Genomic DNA, 22977 nt, shown 5'->3' with positions numbered 1-22977 from the left:
TTAGTATGTGATTTCAGGTATGCAATATTTTGAAAGCATGAGCTGCACACATTTAGCTGTGACAGGCAGGCAGCCCAATCTCAAATCCGAACCAGTTCTAACAATGATAACAATAATCCCATCTCTTCCACATATCTGATTTCCATCGCCAAGACCTCATACCAAAAAATGCACAGAATTTTTCACATTCCGTTCAGTACGTTTATACTGAAATTCAATCACAGCATTGTGCAGTATCGAAATCCAAATATGTGCTTATTTTGAATGTATAGGTACAGTCATTGATTTACAATACCTAGACGTTCTGTCTGGAAATATGGGACTTTTATTGGTGAAAAGTCATGTCAGTCTGCGATTAACCACTTCGATTGGTTAAGATTGTGAGGCCCTACGTAGTTAGGTGTGGGCGTACTCCTTCGTCGCGGAGTGGTGTGCGAGCGACTGGGCCGTCTCGAAAACTGTCTCGTGGGTAGACTCAAACATATTATTGATATTGACCATAGTGCATATCTGTTTTGGTTAATTGTTGAAAAATACATTTAACGATACTGTTATATTCCTAGAAAAGATAGGTAAGCGTTTGCTAAGTATTCATTTTTCACCTCTTTTGGCGGGTGGTTTGTTTGAATGCTGAAAGGTGTTCAGCATGCTAACAAGGCCTTAGCTAGCCCTGTTAGCTATTTTCTTGGCAAAGCGTATGAACCTTAACGTTATTTTGATTTTCATTTTCGTATTTCTAACGCTAAACGTTTATTTTGGTGGGTGTAAATGTTCCAAATTGTGAATTCAGTCGAATTCGTCTAACAATGTAGCTAACTAAATCTAGTTATGTACTGTAGCTAGCTGCTGTAATTGAGCTTGCTATTATTGGAAGGGGGCGGGACGGCGTTTAACCAAGAAATACACACCACCAACTAAGCTTGCTTCAACAAAAACATGTTTGCTAGTTAGCATAGTCATTGTTTATGTTTACTGTCTGTTGGAGTTCACTAACTAGCTTGCTCCCGATATATCCTTACCGTTCACTTGTCCCCAGGTATTTCATTTTTTAGACATCGTGGTTGTCTGCATTAAAATGAATGGTTCAGATTTTCTAGTGTAGTTATAGTATCTTAGCCAATCTGAACTAGGTAGTTGATATATTTACAATACTTGCAGAGGTTTAGCTAGATTACATGAAGTTACTATTGCAGTTGGAAAAAATGTGCACAATATATCTTATAAAAGGGAAAGTTTATGTACCATACAAGTTGTTAGTCTTGATCTGTAAAGGGCATCTGAAACAAATATATGTTCTAATGTGGAACATTCTTACTGAAATCTTGTTTTTGTCTTGTCTTTTCCCCTTTCTCTCAAGAGAATGGCTGCTGCCGCCGAGGTGAACGGTACTTCTGCCCTGGTGAGGGAGGAAGAGGAGCCTATGGAAGTCACTGCCGAAGGCGAGCACACAGAGAACTACCAGACACTCATCAACGCTGGACTGCCTCAGAAAGTGGCCGAGAGTCTCGACAACGTATTCTCAACTGGTGGGGAATCGGTCATACAATGGCTGAGTGTAATCCGTTTTCCAAAGAAGCATGATGATATTGCATGAGGTTCAATGAAGTGGAGAAAGGCCAGGTTGTAATGTTGGGAATCTGTCTTGTACCCTCAGGCTTGGTGGCGTATGCTGACCTGGATGAGAGGGCCATTGATGCTCTGCGGGAGTTCAATGAAGAGGGAGCGCTGTCTGTACTGTTGCAGTTCAAAGAAAGTGACCTGTCTCATGTGCAGGTGAGTTACAGGGGGAGAGGAATGAAAGAGAATGAATACAAGTCAGTTTGGATGATGCCGCATTAGTCTAAGAAGTTTACATGGAGGGGTCTATACATTTTCCTCTGCTCATAACACCAATACATGAATCATCTGTCCCGTGGTTTGCTTTCCAGAACAAAAGTGCTTTCCTTTGTGGAGTCATGAAGACGTACAGACAGAGGGAAAAGCAGGGAAGTAAAGTACAAGAATCCACCAAGGGTCCCGATGAGTCCAAGATCAAGGTAAAATGCAGCTGTTAGAAGGTCGTTTCATTTGCTTAAATATAACCGTGTGTGTAACCTGTGCGCACAAAGTTCTCTGTCACTGTGACGTATTTCCGTCATTTGTTTAGATCAGTGTAGACCAGCTCCCCAGAGACTTTTATTGCAGGTTTGGCGATGACATAGCCTAATAGACCAACGGAAGGAAGCGTGTCTGTTTTGTGCTAAATAAATTCCCAATTGTATTATCAAAAAAAAATCTCAGTTACGCTGTATGCGCTGACTGGACATGCATGATTGTTGCTGACACTGATGTTCAGATAAAGGGAATTCAATTGTTTATAATGCGCAGCGCTCAACTCAAACAGCGGTGTGTAGCCTAGTGTACTTTTACATTTTAGTAATTCAGCAGATGCTATTATCCAGAGCGACTTACAGTAGTGAGTGCATACATTTCTTTTTTTACTGGTCCCCTGAGGGAACTGAACCCACAACCTTGGCGTTGGAAGCGCCATGCTTTACCACATGGGGCCACTGTAGCTGCTGGCAAAGTCATTCAAAGCCTATACTTATTGCTCAGGATGTAACTTTCCAGGGCTGGGTTTCCCAAAAGCGTTGTAGCACTAACATATTCATTCCATTGAAACTAAATGGATGAAAGATGATTTTACTGCTACGATGCTTTTGTGAAACCCTGCCCTGTGTGACTATTTTTGCCATGTAATGTTAAAACAAAATCGGACAACCCCATAGTAGAATAGTTTACCTATTTACCTAGTCGGCTTGTAGTTTTCTATTCGAGATAAATATGCTTGTCAATGCACAACAATTTTTAATGTCTCTGCCATTTACTGGTTGCTGAAATTCTAATACCTAATTTCAGTTTGACAAAACAAAGTATAGTGTACATTTTTAGATTTTAGTCATTTAGCAGACGCTCTTATCCAGAGTGACTTACAGTAGTGAATGCATCCATTTCATCCATTTTTTGTTGTTGTTGTACTGGCCCCCTGTGGGAATCGAACCCACAACCCTGGCGTTGCACACACCATGCTGGCGTTGCAAACATCATGCTCTACCAACTGAGCCACAGGGAATCGTTGTACCATCTAAACCGCTGTGAAATATACTTTACATAACCAAAAATATAGTATTTTCAGCTGTTTGAAGCTGGTGTACAAAAGTGAGAGACAAAAATGAAACTTAAAGGAAAAATCCACCTAAAATCACTCATACCTTTAATTAACAATGTTAAATAACACTGTGGAAACACTTTTTTTTTTTTTTGTGAACAAATGTTTCATTTTGGTGTTATAGTAAGGTTGGTAGCAACATGAAAAACTGTTGTGGAGATCTGTTGCAGGTGAAGTCGACAACAAAATCAGCAATGCTCTCTGGGCTGGCTAGCTAGGTAGCAAGCAAGTGTAGCTACTCACAATACCAAAGACAATATCGGCATGTAAAGTAGCTAGTTAGCTGTAAAATCGCCTAAACAAACTAGTCTATCAATTTAGGAATATACTATCTCCCCATGTTCAACCTAGACAGATGTGCCTCACAGTGAAGTCTGACATTTACAACAGCACATACACTATATATACAAAAGTATTTGGACACCCCTTCAAATTAGTGGATTCCGCTATTTCAGCCACACCCGTTGCTCACAGGTGTATAAAATCGAGCACACAGCCATGCAATCTCCATACTTCACCGGCTCCGACGCTCGTCGGATGTGGCAGGGCTTGCAAACTATTACAGACTACAAAGGGAAGCACCGCCGCGAGCTGCCCAGTGACACCAGCCTACCAGATGAGCTAAATCACTTCCATGCTCGCTTCGAGGCATGCAACACTGAGGCATGCATGAAAGCATCAGCTGTTCTGGACGACTATGTAATCACGCTCTCCGTAGCCGACGTGAGTAAGACCTTTAAACAGGTCAACATTCACAAGGCTGCGGGGCCAGACGGATTACCAGGACATGTGCTCCAGGTATGTGCTGACCAACTGACATTTTCAACATGTCCCTGATTTGAGTCTGAAATATCAACACGTTTCAAGCAGACCACCATAGTCCATGTCCCAAGAACACAAAGGCAACCTGCCTAAATGACTACAGACCCGTAGCACTCACGTCCGTAGCCATGAAGTGCTTTGAAAGGCTGGTAATGGCTCACAACACCATTATCCCAGAAACCCTAGACCCACTCCAATTTGCATACCGCCCAAACAGATCCACAGATGATGCAATCTCTATTGCGCTCCACACTGCCCTTTCCCACCTGGACAAAAGGAACACCTATGTGAGAATGCTATTCATTGACTACAGCTCAGCGTTCAACACCAGAGTACCCTCAAAGCTCATCACTAAGCTAAGGAACCTGGGACTAAACACCTCCCTCTGCAACTGGATCCTGGACTTCCTGATGGGCAGCACTCAGGAAGTGAGGGTAGGTAGCAACACATCTGCCACGCTGATCCTCAACACTGGAGCTCCCCAGGGGTGCATGCTTTGTCCCCTCCTGTACTCCCTGTTCACCCACGACTGCATGGCCAGGCATGACTCCAACACCATCATTAAGTTTGCAGACGACACAACAGTGGTAGTTCTGATGACAACGACGAGACAGCCTATAGGGAGGAGGTCAGAGACCTGGCCGGGTGGTGCCAAAATAACAACCTATCCCTCAACGTAACCAAGACTAAGGAGATGATTGTGGACTACAGGAAAAGGAGCACCGAGCACGTCCCCATTCTCATCAACGGGGCTGTAGTGGAGCAGGTTGAAAGCTTCAAATTCCTTGGTGTCCACATCAACAACAAACTAGAATGGTCCAAACACACCAAGACAGTCGTGAAGAGGGTACGACAAAGCCTATTCCCCTCAGGAAACTAAAAAGATTTGGCATGGTTCCTGAGATCCTCAAAATGTTCTACAGCTGCAACATCGAGAGCATCCTGACCGGTTGCATCACTGCCTGGTACGGCAATTGCACAGCCTCTGACCGCAAGGCACTACAGAGGGTAGTGCGTACGGCCCAGTACATCACTGGGGCAAAGCTGCCTGCCATCCAGGACCTCTACACCAGGTGGTGTCGGAGGAAGGCCTCGAAGACCCCAGCCACCCCAGTCATAGACTGTTCTTTCTACTACCGCATGGCAAGCGGTACTGGAGTGCCAAGTCTAGGACAAAAAGGCTTCTCAACAGTTTTTTTAAGACTCCTGAACAGGTAACCAAATGGTTACCCGGACTATTTGCTTTGAAAGATAAACATCTCCTTAATCTAACCACGTTTTACGATTTCAAAGAGGTTTTACGGCGAAAGCATAAATTTAGAGTATGTTAGGACAGTACATTTACAAGAGTTGTGTGTAATGTTTTGTCAAGTCAAAGACAGGGTCACCAAAACCATAAAACCAGCTAAAATGATGCACTAACCTTTTACAATCTCCATCAGATGACACTCCTAGGACATTATGTTAGACAATGCATGCATTTTTAGTTCTATCAAGTTCATATTTATATCCAAAAACAGCGTTTTACTATGGCATTGATGTTGAGGAAATCGTTTCCCTCCAATAACCGGCAGTCAAGTCAGCGTCAGAAATTAAATAATTAAAATTAGAAAACATTGGTAAAATATTATATTGTCATTTAAAGAATTATAGATTTACATCTCTTGAACGCAATCAACTTGCCAGATTTAAAAATAACCTTACTGGGAAATCACACTTTGCAATAATCTGAGCACTGCGCCCAGAAAAATACGCGTTGCGATACAGACTAGACGTCATGTTGGGGAGATCTAAAATCGAAAATACTATGTAAATAATCCATTACCTTTGATTCTCTTCATCAGATGTCACTTCCAGGTATCACAGGTCCATAACGAATGTAGTTTTGTTCAAAAAAGCTCATCATTTTATGTCCAAAAATCTCCGTCTCGTTAGCACATGATGTAAGCCAGCCGGACTTCTCGTCATGAACGAGGGGAAACAATATATTTCCGTTCGTTCAAACATGTCAAACGTTGTATAGCATAAATCATTAGGGCCTTTTTTAACCAGAACATGAATAATATTCAAGGTGGACGAATGCATACTCTTTTATAACGTATTGGAACGAGGGTACCCAACATGAACTAGCGCGCCAGGTGTCTAATGGGACATCACCGTTCCATGGCTCTTGTTCGGTCAGATCTCCCTCCAGAAGACTCAAAACACTTTGTAAAGGCTGGTGACATCTAGTGGAAGCAATAGGAAGTGCCAAAATATTCCTAAACCCCTGTGTTTTTCAATGGGATAGGTTTAAAGTCAATACAACACATCAGGTATCCACTTCCTGTCAGAAAATGTCTCAGGGTTTTGCCTGCCAAATTAGTTCTGTTATACTCACAGACACCATTCAAACAGTTTTGGAAACTTTAGAGTGTTTTCTATCCATATATAATAAGTATATGCATATTCTAGTTACTGGGTAGGATTAGTAACCAGATTAAATCGGGTACATTTTTTTTATCCAGACGTGCAAATGCTGCCCCCTAGACCCAACAGGTTAACTGTTTGTATGGAGCTTCATGAAATGGGTTTCCATGGCCAAGCAGCCGCACGCAAGCCTAATATCACCATGTGCAATGGCAAGCGTCGGCTGCAGTGGTGTAAAGTTCACCACCATTGGATGTTCTAGACGATTCTGTGCTTCCAACTTTGTTGCAACAATTTGGGGAAAGCCGTTTCCTGTTTCAACATGACAATGCCCCCAAACACAAAGCGAGGTCCATACAGAAATGGTTTGCTGAGATCATTGTGGAAGAACTTGACTGTCCTGCACAAAGCTCTGACCTCAACCCCATCGAAAACCTTTGGGATGAATTGGAACTCCGGCTGCGAGCCAGACTAATCGCCCAACATCCATGCCCGACCTTACTGATGCTCTTGTGGCTGAATGGAAGCAAGTCCCCGCAACAATGTTCCAATGTCTAGTGGAACACCTTCCCAGAACAGTGAAGTCTGTTATAGCAGCAAAGGGTGGTGGGCAACTCCATATTAATACCCATGATTTTGGAATGAGATGTTCGGCGAGCAGGAGTGAATTCGAGGAGTGAATGGGAGTCTGTTGGGCGCTAGCTCAAACGCAACATTAGCATGAATTTATTTAACAAGAACTACATTACAAATATTTTCAGAGATGTGAGAAGAACTTGCTGTAATATCGTATAGCTTTGGAATTGTGACCTTACGTGCTTTTGAGGAAAATGGGCGCGTTTCTCGGCATATACACTGTCTTTGAGAAGGGATTGCGTGAAGATTAGCTTAGCAACCGCGTGACGCACCATGACAATGTGTACGTGATTGACAGTCTGCTGTGTGGGGCGTTATACGTTTCTTCATTTGTTGGATTCCTATCTCTTTTCTATAATATTCCTGCCAACGGCACCATGCAATGCACCATGGACTAAATGTGCTAGACCCTCCGTTAAATTACACATTTCTTGAAGTAGTAATATTGCAAAAAATATGATCAATGGCTCATTCGAGAGACATCCTCCCGAGGTTATGACTTTGGCCAGTATTGAAATCTGACATGCATGATAGATGTTTTCACAATCTAAAAGTTGTATTCCTATTGACTTCCAGTGTAGTGAGAGCGACTTTATCGCAGTGCTACGCCATACCGGACGGATTTCTGCCTGCTTGAACGCCAATAACTCAAACATGAAAATATTAAATAAACCAGGGAATTGATGGAACATCACTGAGATGCACGAAAACATTGAAAATGGGTGAACCTTTCCTTTTTACTTTGTAATAGAAACCAACATTTTTTTATTTGAGTCATAATAATTTGAGGCCCTCCTGGCCAGTGACAATGTTGCTACTTTAAAGCTAATTTCCTGCAATTCTACATATATTGCCATGGCTTATGGCAGGATTTCCCAAAATCGGTCCTGAGGACCCCATGTTTTTGTTCTAGAACTACACAGCTGATTTGAGTAACTTACCATCCATCCCGAGTATAGCCCACAAAGAACTCCCCCACGGCACAAACCCAAGGGGGGGTGCCAACCCGGACAGGAAGATCACATCAGTGACGCACCCCTCCTAGGGACGGCATGGAAGAGCACCAGTAAGCCAGTGATTCAACCCCTGTAATAGGGTTTGAGGCAGAGAATCCCAGTGGAGAGAGGGGAACTGGACAGGCAGAGACAGCAAGGGTGGTTGGTTGCTCCAGTGCCCTTCCGTTCAACCTTCCCACTCCTGGGCCAGATTACACTCAATCATAGGACCTATTGAAGAGATGAGTCTTCAATAAAGACTTAAAGGTTGAGACTGAGTCTGCGTCTCACACATGGATAGGCAGACCATTCCATAAAAATTGAGCTCTATAGGAGAAAGCCCTGCATCCAGCTGTTTGCCTAGAAATTCTAGGGACAGTAAGGAGGCCTGCGTCTTGTGACCGTAGCGTACGTGTAGGTATGTACGGCAGGACCAAATCGGAAAGATGGGTAGGAGCAAGCCCATGTAATGCTTTGTAGGTTAGCAGTAAAACCTTGAAATCAGCCCTTGCCTTAACAGGAAGCCAGTGTAGAGAGAGGCTAGCACTGGAGTAGTATGATCAAATATTTGGGTTCTACTCAAGATTCTAACCAGATGTGTTTTGCACTAACTTAAGTTTATTTAGTGCTTTAGCTGTAAAGTAGAGCATTGCAGTAGTCTAACCTAGAAATGACAAAAGCATGGATACATTTTTCTGTATTTTTGGACAAAGTTCCTGATTTTTGCAATGTTACGTAGATGGGGAAAAAAAGCTGTCCTTGAAACAGTCCTGATATGTTCGTCAAAAGAGATCAGGGTCCAGAGTAACGCCGAGGTCCTTCAATTTTTTTTGAGACAACTGTACAACCATCAAGATTAATTGTCAGATTCAACAGAAGATCTCTTTTTGTTTCTTGGTACCTAGAACAAGCATCTCTGTTTTGTCCGAGTTGTTTAAAAGTAGAACATCTTTTTTCGCCATCCACTTCCTTATGTCTGAAACACAGGCTTCCACGGAGGGCAGTTTTGGGGCTTCACCATGTTTCATCGAAATGTACAGCTGTGTGTCATCCGCATAGCAGTGAAAGTTAACATGTTTCCGAATGACATCACCAAGAGGTAAAATATATAGTGAAAACAATAGTGGTCCTACAACGGAGCCTTGAGGAACACCGAAATGTACAGTTGCTTTGTCAGAGGACAAACCATCCAGAGACAAACTGATATCTTTCCGACAGATAAGATCTAAACCAGGCCAGAAGTTGTCCGTGTAGACCAATTTGGGTTTCCAATCTCTCCAAAAGAATGTGGTGATCGACGGTATCAAAAGCAGCACTAAGGTCTAGGAGCACGAGGACAGATACAGAGCCTCGGTGTGACACCATTAAAAGGTAATTTGCCACCTTCACAAGTGCAGTCTCAGTGCTATGATGGGGTCTAAAACCAGACTGAAGCGTTTCGTATACATTTTGTCTTCAGGAAGGCAGTGAGTTGCTGTGCAACAGCTTTTTCAATTGTTTTTGGGAGGAATGGGAGATTTTTTTTATATTTTCAGGGTCGAGGTTTGGCTTTTTCAAGAGGGGCTTTATTACTGCCACTCTTAGTGAGTTTGGTACACATCCGGTGGATAGAGAGCCGTTTATGTTCAACATAGGAGGCCACGCACAGGAAGCAGCTCTTTCAGTAGTTTAGTTGGAATAGGGTCCAGTATGTAGCTTGAAGGTTGAGGCAATGATTATTTTCATCAGTTCATCCATCCAGTCAACTGAAGTAAATTCATTAGGCCTAATTTATGGATTTCACTTGACTGGCCAGAGCCATGGGTGGGCCTGGGAGAGCATTGGCTCACACACTGGGGAGCCAGGCCCAGCCAATACGAATACATTTTTCTGCACAAAAGGACTTTATTACAGATAGACATACTCCTCAGTTTCATCAGCTGTCCGAGTGGCTGGTCTGACATTCCCGCGGGTGAAGAAGCCAGACGTGGAAGTCCTGGGCTGTCGTGGTGTCATTATCTAAAACAATGCTGGGAGGTGGCTTATGGTAGAGAAGGGAACATTAAAGTATCTGGCAACAGCTCTGGTGGACAATCCTGCAGTCAGCATGCCAATTGCACGCTCCCTCAACTTGAGATATCATGTAGCATTGTGTTGTAACACAACTACACATTTTAGAGGGGCCTTTTATTGTCCCCAGCACAAGGTGCACCTGTGTAATGATCATGCTTCTTGATATGCCACACCTGTTAGGTGGATGGATTATCTTGACAAAGGAGAAGTGGGGATGGAAGCAAATTTGTGCACAATGTGTGAGAAATAAGCTTTTTGTGCATATGGAACATTTATTTCATCTTTTATTTCAGCTCATGAAACATGGGACCAAGACTTTACATGTTTTATTTTTGTTCAGTGTATATATATATATTAGTGCAAGTGATCAAGGCTGTTCAAGATTCTGCACAGATTATTATAGCAATTGTGAAGATCTCCACAGACCTGCGACCTTTGCATGCTATCTTGAAAATGCACACTTTCTATGATCACTTTGAGGTTACTGTAACTAAATGTAGTCATGGATGTTTTACTCATTTTAAGGTTTAATAAATACTGTTACATTAGTTTAAGAGCCTTAACTTTAGGCTGTTTACTGTATTACAAAAGGAATATTGAATTGTGTTTGGTTGGCAACTAGTGTTGAGCAATTATTGCTTTTTGAGTGCAGTTTTGTTCGAATAATTTTTTATATAATCATTGACGTTAAATGCACTAGGGATGTACGATATACCAGTGAACATATCGGAATCGGCCGACATTGGCATTTTTAGCTAATGTCGGTATCGGCACGATGTCTATTTTAACGACGTGTAAAACCGATGTCAAAGCTGACGTGCATACCTATATAACGTAGGTACATGATGTAATGACGCCATGTAAAATGCTACGCTACACGTGCAAAACAGCATTCCTAACCTAGCCCACAATGTCTGCTGTGTGGATCGAGCAGTCAGCAAGTGGAGCAGTCATTTGAAAGGATAAGATGACAACTCAAAGGCGAAATCCATTAAAGTCAAGATAATGGAATTCACTGCCCTTGACAATCAACTGTTCTCTGTCGTGGGTGATGTTGGCTTTCGCCGACTGGTCGAGCACCGGTACACGTTGCCCAACCGGAGTTACACAGTAATAGCGTCACAACATACTATGGAACGCCGTTTGGGTCTTTTGCGTTTCAAAAAAGATACATGTCAAATATCACTATCAAATGGCACAGTTCTATTATAGAATGTTGTAAGTATTAGCTAGGTTGCCACTTGTTGCTCGCCTATTGAACTTGAACTTCAGTTCATGAAAATAAATAGCTAGCCAGCTACTTAACCCTGTTGCCCAAAGCTGTTATAAGCAGCCAGCTAGCTTCGTCTGACTAGTGAGGCTTGACCAGCCTGGGTTATGAGTTGTGGCTAGCTTCACAAGTGGAATTTGCGTTTTGCCTTCAAAATAAAAGTACCTCTTTGCAGGTGATGCAGAAGGTTGGTGGAATCATGCCATATTTAGACTAGATAATGTTAAACAGGGTTGGAATGTGAAGCAATGAAATGGGGTGTCAGTCTACTCGGTGACACCCGCAGAACACAACTGTGAAGAGTTTATGCAAATATTAACGTTGTAGTTCTTATTGCGGGACTGTGAAATCACATCCCCAGTCAGCCTATTTGGTGTCTTGACATTCATATTGCACTGTACAGCTTTACCTAGGGATTGGGGATCAATGAAATGGGGTATCAGTCTACTCAATACCCAATATATTTTTTTCCCACCGTTATCAGATTCCCAAACATCCACGCAGTATTGTTTTTCCTCGTGAATAGTGTTCAATACACATAGTTGGACAAAATGTGTCTCAATTCAGTTGTTTCAGAGTACTACAATAAGAGCTATGACGCTAATGTTCTCTGGGTGTCACTGAGTAGACCGATACCACATGGCATTGATCCACAATTAGGGTTGCAAAGGTTTAGAAACTTTCTGGAAATTTTCCATGGGAAGTTAAGCCAGGGAATTTGGGGGATTTTGCTTAAATTTGTGAAAAAGGTTCACTTTTACGTGGGATACACAAGGCAATTCTAGGTCTTGTGGCATATGTTTGTTAAACTATCCCCAATTCAGTGAAATTGCAACCCTTTGCATGCACAGTGCACTCTTCCATCACATGTACAGCTGATTCTCAAGATCTTGCACACTGAGATGCTATTGAGCCCACACTACTACACTGTCTGAGCCAAGGACTGCATGCTTTCTGGTAAGTTTTGATTACAATACTGGGTGGGGTGAATATATTTTATGACAGATGATTTCTTTGTTAAATAGTAGCCTACAGCAAAGTGTGTGTTAGAAATAATTTAACTTGTTAACAATTTCTGCTAGTTAGTTTTTGCTACCATGTGGGTTTGAGCTTGCTTGAGCCTGATAACTAAGTGTTTCCATATACGTTTCATTTAAAAACATTTATCTTACAAAGGAGTTTTAATCTAACTGCTTAACTATTTATCTGTACATGGAATTGTATTGTTTTTTTTTTGTTTTGAAATCTTTACAGGAAAATGCCACAGGCACTATCTGATGTGTGGAGACATTTCACTGCAGCTAATGTAGAAGGAAAAGCTGTGTACATTTGCAAATACTGTGCCAAATCATATGTGAAGAATGAAAAAAAGATGCAGAATCATCTGGCTAAGTGCATAAAGTTCCCACAGCGCTCACAACAAGCAACCTCTGACAAAAGTGTCTACTTCTATTCGAGGTGACAATGATGAATCGGACACCTTGTCGATAGCAACAGCTTATGGTCCTCCGGGAATCAGATGTTTTTTTTGACTCCATGGAGGAACGTAGTCAGAGAAATGTTGAGGAATGTCTTGCACGAGCTGTATATGCAACTGGTTCAACTCTGCTCACAGGCAATATGTATTGGAAGAGATATCTGAATGTTCTTTGCCCAGCATACACCCCTCCAAACAAACATGCTTTATCTAATTTGCTGGATGCGGAGTTCAACAGAGTTCAAGTGAAGGTCAAGCAAATCATAGAGAAAGCAGACTGTATTGCAATCATCTCTGACGGGTGGTTGAATGTTCGTGGGCAAGGAATAATTTAGCATGCATTATCTCAAAGTTTTAAGTTGTTTTTGGAGAGAGTGCGTGAGAACACAATAGCAAGATATACAAATCTAATGAGAAATTTGAACAAACCTTAGTTGACCATCATTATAAGACAGAAATTATGCATGCGTGGCTGGGGGGGAAAAAATCCTTCCTTGCTGTTGTGAATCAAACAACCAAAAGCCTAATCCTACTATTTGAAATATCCATAAAACATTAAGACACATTTAAAGTTTTGAAGAGTATTTTCCAAAAGTGTCTAAAGTTGCAGCACAATAGCTATTGATGACTTCCCAAATGCTATACAGACCTAAATAGTGTCATTGATGATATGTGACTTATAAAGTATGCTTACATTTACCTTAAACACTTCAGCTGTACAGACTGAATAGAGTCCTAGTACACAAATTAATTAAATGAAACAAATAAAACCAAGACTAAATTCATGAGGTTAGAGTCCAGAAATACACTGAGTCCATAGTTGCGAACATAAGCAACCGTTTAAATGTAAAACAATTTTTCTGTTAAACCTACCCTTTTGAAATGGCTACGATAGCAACAATTAATATATTTAGGTAAGACATCTCTCAATCTTTCTCACCCTGGCACATTGGTAGTAGTCGGTGACAAATATCAAAACTAAGCAGGGCTGGGCTCGGTTAAAACCCTGGATGGGAGACCAGATGGGATGGCTGGAGATAGACTAATTCTCCCATAGGCGGTGCTGCCCAACCAATTGTTTTTTTTTTTCTGATTTTGAGTATGACTTTGAAGATTTGATGACGAGGTTTGTCTTATGTTGAAAATTGGAAACCACTGTGGTTGAAATTTCGCCCTCAAACGTTGCGTTCCTGCTCATGTTGTGTATTGGTTATGCTGACCTCTACATGTTCCCCAGGCTCTGTTGGAGCGGACAGGATACACCTTGGACGTCACCACAGGACAGAGGAAATATGGAGGGCCCCCACCGGAGGAAGTGTTCCAGGGAGCACAGCCTGGGATTGGAACTGAGGTAAAGTTGCCTGAGATGAACCATTATAACATTGTGGCAAAGCCTATGACTGATAAAGAGATACGTTTGTAAGACTTTGGCCCCAGGAATGGCAACAGACTTTTATAGCAACACTACAGCCGTTTTCCCCTGCTGAAGTATCATGCGCTGATCTGATTACATTGTGGAACCCTCACTGATCTAGGCTCTGTTTTCTGCCTTCAGGTGTTTGTGGGAAAGATCCCCAGAGATCTGTATGAAGACGAGCTGGTGCCACTGTTTGAGAAGGCGGGCCCAATCTGGGACCTGAGGCTAATGATGGACCCCCTATCGGGTCAGAACCGGGGATACGCCTTCATCACCTTCTGCGGCAAGGATGCAGCAGCTGAGGCAGTGAAACTTGTAAGTCCCTGCAGTCAGTCAAGTCTTACTTCACCTTCTAAGAACCAAGCGGCTTGTTTCCCAGACACAGATGAAGCCTAGTCCTTGACTAAAAATCACTTTCAATAGAGAATCTCCATTGAGTGTGCTTTTTTTAGTCTAGGGCAGTGGTTACCAACCTTTTCTGAGTCCATATCACTTTCTGAGTCAAAATGTAATCCAAGATCTAACGCTCAGATTTTTTTTTCATGACTTAGAGAACGTAAGCCTATGCAATATTAACCAATTAAACAGTTCTTCCGCAATGATATTTGTGCAGTAGGCTATAGGCCCAATACATTATCACTGCATATTGACTATGCTTGAATTACCATGCTAATGTTGTTTTTCTCAGACCATTTTATAATTATATTTGAAAAAATAACATGATCACACTGCTAATAGATCTTTTTTTTTTTTTTTTTTTACTAGACTGATGGCTTGCATCAGTCTGGGGGGGGGGAGCGAGCAGCGGTGAGGTTGCCTCTCACCTGACTCGCGTCCCTCTGCTCTCCCTCCCTCTGCTGAGAAAAGGGGACAGTCTTTCAGCTCATGGCAAAACTCAAGTCACACTGCATTATTTCTGTCTCATGCACCAATTCATGTTATTACTCCGATGATGACTGTAATATTCCTCTATTAAAAATGACAAGCTGCTAATAATAACGGAGCACTTTGCTATACTCATTAATTGCAGCTGCAGAGCTGGTTGTAGCGTGAGTGGAAGTAGGCAGAATGCACATTTTATGGCTTATAAAAGTTTTGAACAAAGTGTTGACAGCTTAAGAGCTGTCATTTTTATTGTGAGGAACTGCAGTTCCTCAAGGACAAAACGGAATTAAAAAAAATGGATAAAACTGCAGTTCCTCGCAATAAAATGACAGCTCTTAAGCCATCTTTCCTCGATTCTTGTTTTCAGTGTGATAACTATGAAATCCGGTCTGGGAAATACCTTGGAGTTTGCATATCTGTAGCAAACAACCGCCTGTTTGTTGGATCAATCCCAAAGAACAAGACCAGAGAGAGCATATTGGAGGACTTCGGCAAAGTCACAGGTCAGTGACAGTGCAGACACCCCAATTTGGTTTACATTTGTTTTATGTTCTGTGGGTTGTCATTGGTCAGACATCAGTCATGTGACACCAGTCTCCTTCCTCCAGAGGGGCTTCAGGAAGTGATCCTCTACCACCAGCCGGACGACAAGAAGAAGAACCGTGGCTTCTGTTTCCTGGAGTACGAGGACCACAAATCTGCAGCCCAGGCCCGCCGCCGCCTGATGAGCGGCAAGGTGAAGGTGTGGGGGAACCCGGTCACTGTGGAGTGGGCTGACCCGGTCGCTGAGCCCGACCCAGATGTCATGGCGAAGGTAAGTCATGTCTTGTTCACTTGCTCTCCCACACTCACTCTCATTTTACAATGACCTCTCTCTGCATAAACTGAGATTAATATGGAGTTGAACTGTAATGTTTGTGTCATCAGGTAAAAGTCCTGTTTGTCAGGAAGCTAGCCACCCCGGTCACAGAGGAGCTACTGGAGAAGACCTTCTCTGCGTTTGGAAAGTTGGAGCGGGTGAAGAAGCTCAAAGACTACGCCTTTGTTCACTTTGAGGACAGGGACGCAGCTGTGAAGGTGGGTTACCCATCGTCCTTATTTCTCAGTAAAAAAATAAATACGTTTTACCTTCGTATGTGTGATACACATTTTCTGCTTTCCTCAGGCAATGTCAGAAATGAATGGGAAGGAGCTGGGGGGAGAGGAGATTGAGATAGTCCTGGCCAAGCCCCCTGACAAGAAAAGGAAAGAGCGGCAGGCTCAACGCCAGACCACCAGAAACCCAGGGTGAGGTCACAGAGCGACTGTGCCTAATATCTGAGTAGATCTCCTGTCATGGGATTACGTTGAACCTTATGTGTTATTCTTGTATTCTGCAGGTATGATGACTATTACTACTATCCACCGCCACGCATGCCTCCACCAGGTAGGGGCAGGGGCCGTGGTGGCAGAGGGGGTGGTGGCTATGCCGCCTACCCCCCAGACTACTACAGCTACGAGGACTACTACGATGACTACTACGGCTACGACTATCACGACTACCGCGGGGGTTACGAGGACCCGTACTACGGTTACGACGATGTGTACAGCATGAGGGGCCGTGGCAGCCGCCCCAGCAGGGGAGGCCCACCCAGGACCCGCGGAGCACAACCCACACGGGGCCGAGGGGGCTATGCCCAGAGGGGGCCACCCATCGGCGGGCCCAGGGGTGGCAGAGGAGGGGGCCGAGGGGGACCATTCCAGCCACAGAGGGGCCGAGGTACCCGAGGAGCCAGGGGGAACCGCGGGGGCAATGTGGGCGGGAAGAGGAAGGCGGATGTCTTCAACCAGCCTGACTCCAAGCGCCGGCAGATCAACCAGCAGAACTGGGGGTCCCAGCCCATCGCCCAGCAGCCCCTGCAGCAAGGGGCCGACTATTCCGGTAACTATGGTTACAGTAATGACACCCTGGAGTTTTCACAGGATTCTTATGGGCAACAGTGGAAGTAGACGCATCAAAAAAGGTATTTGGCAAAATAAAAACAAAAGTACAGGGGGAGAAAACATAAGGAGATTGGCGCAATGTTTTTGATTGACTTTTTATTCTTCATCCCTCACGGAGAAAAAAAAAAAAATTCACTGAGAGAAAAAAATGGACAGACACCCCCAGAATTGGCACATGATTGGCTGGAATTGCATTTTGGCCTGAAGATGTGAATGTAACCGTTTTGCTGAATCATTTCTTACTCTTACGGTTACATGGGACAAATGTCTTAAAACACACATCACTTTTACCTTCCAACATTTTGTTTGTTTATTTTAAAGCCAACAATGAGCATTTTAAATGTGGACATTCATTTTCAAAAGTCTGAGGACATTAAAATCATGATCTTGCCTTGCAGGAAAGTTTGTGTCCAAGCCCCTCCATCCCCTACCTGTATTCCCCTTATTTCTGGTTTCTAACAGTGGCATAGTGACTTGCTTGTAAATAATTGCTTATGGCTAGAGCTTCATATTCATTTTTTGCCGTGATGGAGAAAAGAATCCACAGGAAGTAGAAAAATTTAACGTTTTGTAATGTTAAGTGTATGTCAAGCATTTCTAGAGGTAGATCAATTGTGTTTTTTAAAACTGATATTATTAAATAACTTCCTATGTTTTCTTTACACTTGCCCGTTAGTTTGGTTTGGCTTACCTTAAAAGCCATTGCAGTTTGTTCTGATGTTTGTATTTATAACTTTTACGTTTGTTCCGTTTCAATAAAACTCAGTTGAGCATTATTCAATTGTCAGATACCTTCAAATTCAATGGTGTCATTCAGTATTTGAGTCTACTCCTAAACCTACCTCAAATTTCACATTTGGAATGAGATTTTGTCGGCTTTTTGCTCAAAGAATAAATAAAGACTCCAAATGAAGTTGTCAAATACCGAAAGACTGGATGACAGAGCACAAATGATGTTTGAATGACTGAATAAAAAAAAGATTATAACCCTTTATTTTCCAGGATATGCCACCCTCTTATGATCTGGTAAAAATTCAAAGGTATACAAATAAATTTAAAAAATGAACACAATAGTTGTACATTTTGTACAACGATGCAGAAATTTCTACCTCGCAATCATTTACATTGGACTCAACAGGAAGACCAGAACAGCTGAGAACTCAAATACATTCCCCTTCCCTGAAGGCACTGGATCAGTTGCAACTCACCTCCACTCAAACACCATGAGGCCCAATTTATACAGTAATTCCTTATTACAGACCGGGAACATCCAAAGGATAAAAATGATTCAGAAATTATCAAAGTAATATCTGCTGCTGCTGTACGTTTTGTCTTTTGCTGCTGTAGCAATGACCCTTCTAGCCCTGCTGTTGTTCCATAGAGAAATGCTAAGAGCAAATGCCTTTGGTTTCATTTATATTATTATTTGTGTTTTATCTTTTGTCCTTTTATTCCAACTTACCCAGGTGGTGAAGCGAGAGCGGCATCGCTTGAGTGAGGAAAGAACTCACCCTGAACGGTGTTCCTTACAAAAGGCCCGGGTGAGCTAGTTTAGAGTACTGTCTCTCCTCACCTACAACTGCTGCTAAAATCAAAGGGGGGGATTTCCAGCCACAATCATGCCATGCTCCTTGTTATTGTTGTTACGAATATACTACCGTGAGTGATGTAGGCCTACATTTCAATTGATTATTTTTGTCAGTGTCAACCACATCAATCCTTGCATCCTCAAACTAGGGTAATGAAGCTTCTAAATAATTGCATTGTTATTGTAAATCTAGATAGAAGACAAATGGCTCTCTCCAGATTTGAAGTTATCACCCCCTTTCTTGGGATGTAGCCTAGTCATCCTGATTGACCAAGAAGTGGTAGGTCACAGTAGTATTAAAGCCAGTTGGCCACATTTATTCAGAAGCAGATTAGTTAGTTAATCTACGGAATGAAATGGACAAAAGCAGACAGTCCAACTCGAGGCTTTTCTATAAATGAGATCGGCCTAAACTCTCAACACCTGTCACTTAGACAATTCCCTATATGGTGCACTACTTTCAAACAGCCGCTAGGGCCCTGGTCAAACGCAGTGCACTACATAGGGAATAGGGTGCCATTTGGGACACACTTAGCTACACCCTGTTGTGATAATTGCTTCAGCTGTCACCGTGTCACATTCTTTAATCTCTAGAGGCAGCTTTCTTAACAAAAGCAAGGGGGACTAGAATTCCTTTTACTTTCTTTAACAAAGCATATTTGTTTTATTGGGCAATTCTAAACTGACATTGGCTTTCTGTATGATGGATACCTGTTACTACTGTGGTAATTGATAACTACACTGATCCCAATGCCTTTGAAGGTTACAATTTAGTCAACTGCCGGGCAAGCGACAGAACAAAAGGCAGTTGCTGGAAATTGGTCTTTACATTTTAAATCCACAAGAGGGCAGTGTCTATTTGTTTTACTGATGTGCCTTATATTGCACCAGCAAATTTTATTCATGTTGCACACAATTTAGCTTTGTATTAATGTCTGATTTTTAAAGGATGCCATTTAATAAGAGTAGTTGTGTTTTATATGTTGCTTCTGTCACCAGACTGTAGGGGAGCTTCCCTCAAGCTAGCCCTCACCCTGCCCTTCCTGTGGACCAGTTAGGTTGGGCTCATTCGAGATGGAGTGGACTTATGGGTAAGGTCTTATATTTGTTCCTTTTCTATTTTGTTCTGTAATATACAGCTATCGTTTGAAATTGGATCCCTTCATTTATATTACAGTGTAAGAGGTAAATCCATTGAAGATGCTCTGAGATGTGATGCCTAGTTGTTATTCACTGACGTTTGCATAGAATATTCCAATGGGATTCCATTGATAACCTAGCATTCTGATTTGTTTTCAAGACTCTATTGAGTTGTTGCCAAACCTATGCTATGTTTCACAGGAATGTCTGATATTTGATATGGCTTTCTCTGTTGCCCTTTTCCAGCCCTCCTCCTAAGGAGACCTCTGTTATTTTCTCCGAACTCCTGGCATATTTCCGAGCCCAGGCTGATGAAAAGACCCCAAGGCTACTCTACTACATTGATCTCCTGTCCCCATGCCTCTCACCTTTGCTGCTAGTCTTTGTCATAGCTACTGCTGGCTACCATGCTTACAGAAATGGAAGGTAAAAATAATATTTTCTAAAATATAAAATCTTTAATTTTTATAAATATTTTTTTGTATTGGCACTGTTTAATCTGTGAATTTCTTCTAGTCATTAATATTTTTTGCGTCCACATCCCTATCCAGGAGTGGTCGGAGGCAGACGCCCTGTCTAAGCGGCTACATCAAGTCCTGGAACTTAAGGAGAGCCTGGCAGCACGGGTGAGGGAGGCCAGTCAGCGCCTGGAGGCCCTGGAGGATGCCAAGCGAGCTGTCCGGGGCAGAAGGGGCAGGCACTGTCACCGCTGTGGCTCCTCCACAAGATACCATGAAGACAGCCTACTGGATACCAGCCAGAGAAAATAAAATATGGAAAAGTTGGGCCGTGTGTGTGTCCCATTTTTCATTAACTGAATTAAAAGATCCCATTTTCCATATGCACAAAAAGCTTATTTCTCAGAAATGTTGTGCACAAATGTGTTTACATCCCTGTTAGTGATGATTTCTCCTTTGCCAAGATAATCCATCTGACCGGTGTGGCATATCAAGAAGCTGATTAAATGGCATGATTATTACACAGGAGCACCTTGTGCTGGGGTGTGTAATTGGCATGCTGACTGCAGGAATGTCCACCAGAGCTGTTGCCAGGGAATGTAATGTTAATTTCTCTACCATAAGCCACCTCCAATGTTGTCTCAAGAGAATTTGTCAGTACGTCCATCCGGCCTCACAACCGCAGACCATGTGTAACCATGCCAGCCCAGGACCTCCACATCTGGCTTCTTCACCTGAGTAATTGAGACCAGCCACCCAGACAACTGATGAAACTGAGTATTTCTGTCTGTAATAAATCCCTTTAGTGGGGGGGGAAAGTATTCTGATTAGCTTGGCCTGGCTCCCAATTGGGTGGGCCTAGGTCCTCCCAGGCCCACCCTTGGCTGCTCACATCAGTCATGTGAAATCCATACATTAGGGCCTAATGAATTTATACTGAACAATATAAATGCAACAATTTCAACAATTTTGCTGAGTTACAGTACATATAGGAAATCAGTCAATTGAAATGAATTCATTAGGCCCTAGTCTATGGATTTCTCATGACTGGGTATGGGTGCAGGCCCAGCCAATCAGAAAAAGTTTTTCTGATTAAACGGTTTGGCCCAGGGGGTAGGCCCTCATTGTAAATAAGAATTTGTTCTTAAGTGATTTGCCTAGTTAAATCAAATTTTCCTTGACAGGTTGGCACACTCTTAGGATTCTCTCAACCAGCTTCGTGAGGTAGTCACCTGGAATGCATTTCAATTAACAGGTGTGCCTTGTTAAAAGATAATTTGTGGAATTTATTTGCGTTTTAGCCAATCAGTTGGAACAAGGTAGGGTTGGTATACAGAAGATAGCCTTATTTGGTAAAAGACCAAGTCCATATTATGGCAAGAACAGCTCAAATAAGCAAAGAGAAACGACAGTCCATTACTTTAAGACATGAAGGTCAGTCAATCCAGAAAATGTCAAGAACTTTGAAAGTTTCTTCAAGTGCAGTCGCAAAAACCATCAAGCCCTATGATGAAACTTGCTCTCATGAGGACCAACACAGGAAAGGAAGACCCAGAGTTACCTCTGCTGCAGAGTATATGTTCATTAGAGTTACCAGCCTCAGAAATCAGCAATTAACTGCACCTAAGATTGCAGCCCAAATAAATGCTTCACAGAGTTCAAGTAGCACACATCTCAACATCAACTGTTCAGAGGAGACTGCATGAATCAGGCCTTCATGGTCGAATTGCTGCAAAGAAACCACTACTAAAGGACACCAATAAGAAGAAGAGACTCGCTTGGGCCAAGAAAAACGATCAATGGACATTAGACCGGTGGAAATCTGTTCTTTGGTTTAATGGGTCCAAATTTGAGATTTTTGGTTCCAACCGCTGTGTCTTTGTGAGACGCAGATTAGGTGAACAGATGATCTCCGCATGTGTGGTTCCCACCGTGAAGCATGAGGAGGAGGTGCTTTGCTGGTGACACTGTTGGTGATTTATTTAGAATTCAAGGCAAACTTAACCAGCATGGCTACTACAGCATTCTGCAGTGATACGCCATCCCATCTGGTTTGCGCTTAGTGGGGCTATCATTTGTTTTTCAACAGGACAATGACCCAAAACACACCTCCAGGCTGTGTAAGTGTAACAGTGTAGGTTCCATCCCTCTCTTCGCCCCAACCCGGGCTCGAACCAGGGACCCTTGCAAGCATCGTTACCCATCGCGCCACAAAAGCCGCGGCCCTTGCAAGGCAAGGGGAAACCCTACTTCAAGTCTCAGAGCGAGTGACGTCACTGATTGAAATGCTATTAGCGCGCACCACCGCTAACTAACTAGCCATTTCACATCGGTTACATAAGGGCTATTTGAACAAGAAGGAGAGTGATGGAGTAATGCATCAGATGACCTGGCCTCCACAATCACCTGAACTGAAGCCTATTCAGATTGTTTGTCATGAGTTCAACCTCAGAGTGAAGGAAAAGCAGCCAACAAGTGCTCAGCATATGTGGGAACTCCTTCAAGACTTTTGGAAAATAATTCCAGGTGACTACCTCATGAAGCTGGTTGAGAGAATGCCAAGAGTGTGCAAAGCTGTCATCAAGGCAAAGGGTGGCTACTTTGAAGAATCTAAATATGAAATATATTTTGATTTGT

The 22977-nt window shown here is 42.7% G+C and overlaps 1 protein-coding gene and 1 long non-coding RNA gene across 4 annotated transcripts; both read left to right on the top strand.

Moving 5' to 3' along the window:
• The first annotated feature begins 401 nt into the window (after positions 1-401).
• On the top strand, positions 402-17930 carry LOC106570083 (heterogeneous nuclear ribonucleoprotein R). 3 transcript variants are annotated; one of them, XM_014142056.3, is made up of 11 exons: positions 402-465; positions 1358-1526; positions 1655-1773; positions 1929-2036; positions 14107-14220; positions 14425-14601; positions 15539-15674; positions 15780-15985; positions 16099-16248; positions 16337-16458; positions 16551-17930. In XM_014142056.3, exons 2-11 carry the CDS (start codon positions 1361-1363, stop codon positions 17158-17160), a joined length of 1908 nt encoding a protein of 635 aa, XP_013997531.1. In that variant the 5' UTR covers positions 402-465; positions 1358-1360; the 3' UTR covers positions 17161-17930. The 3 variants fall into 3 exon arrangements, with proteins under 3 accessions (XP_013997531.1, XP_013997532.1, XP_013997530.1); XM_014142057.3 differs by having other exon boundaries at positions 408-469; XM_014142055.3 differs by having other exon boundaries at positions 421-572.
• Positions 17931-19741: 1811 nt separating this feature from the next.
• On the top strand, positions 19742-20666 carry LOC145860366 (uncharacterized). The gene is made up of 3 exons (XR_014380405.1): positions 19742-19833; positions 20129-20308; positions 20434-20666. It is a non-coding gene; the product is annotated as an uncharacterized LOC145860366 (long non-coding RNA).
• Positions 20667-22977: the final 2311 nt, after the last annotated feature.

This window comes from Salmo salar, chromosome 14 (assembly GCF_965601325.2).
Source record: "Salmo salar chromosome 14, fSalSal1, whole genome shotgun sequence".
NCBI lineage: Eukaryota > Metazoa > Chordata > Actinopteri > Salmoniformes > Salmonidae > Salmo > Salmo salar.
Note: the sequence above shows the minus strand (reverse complement) of the source record. Positions and strands in the feature narration are given on the sequence as shown.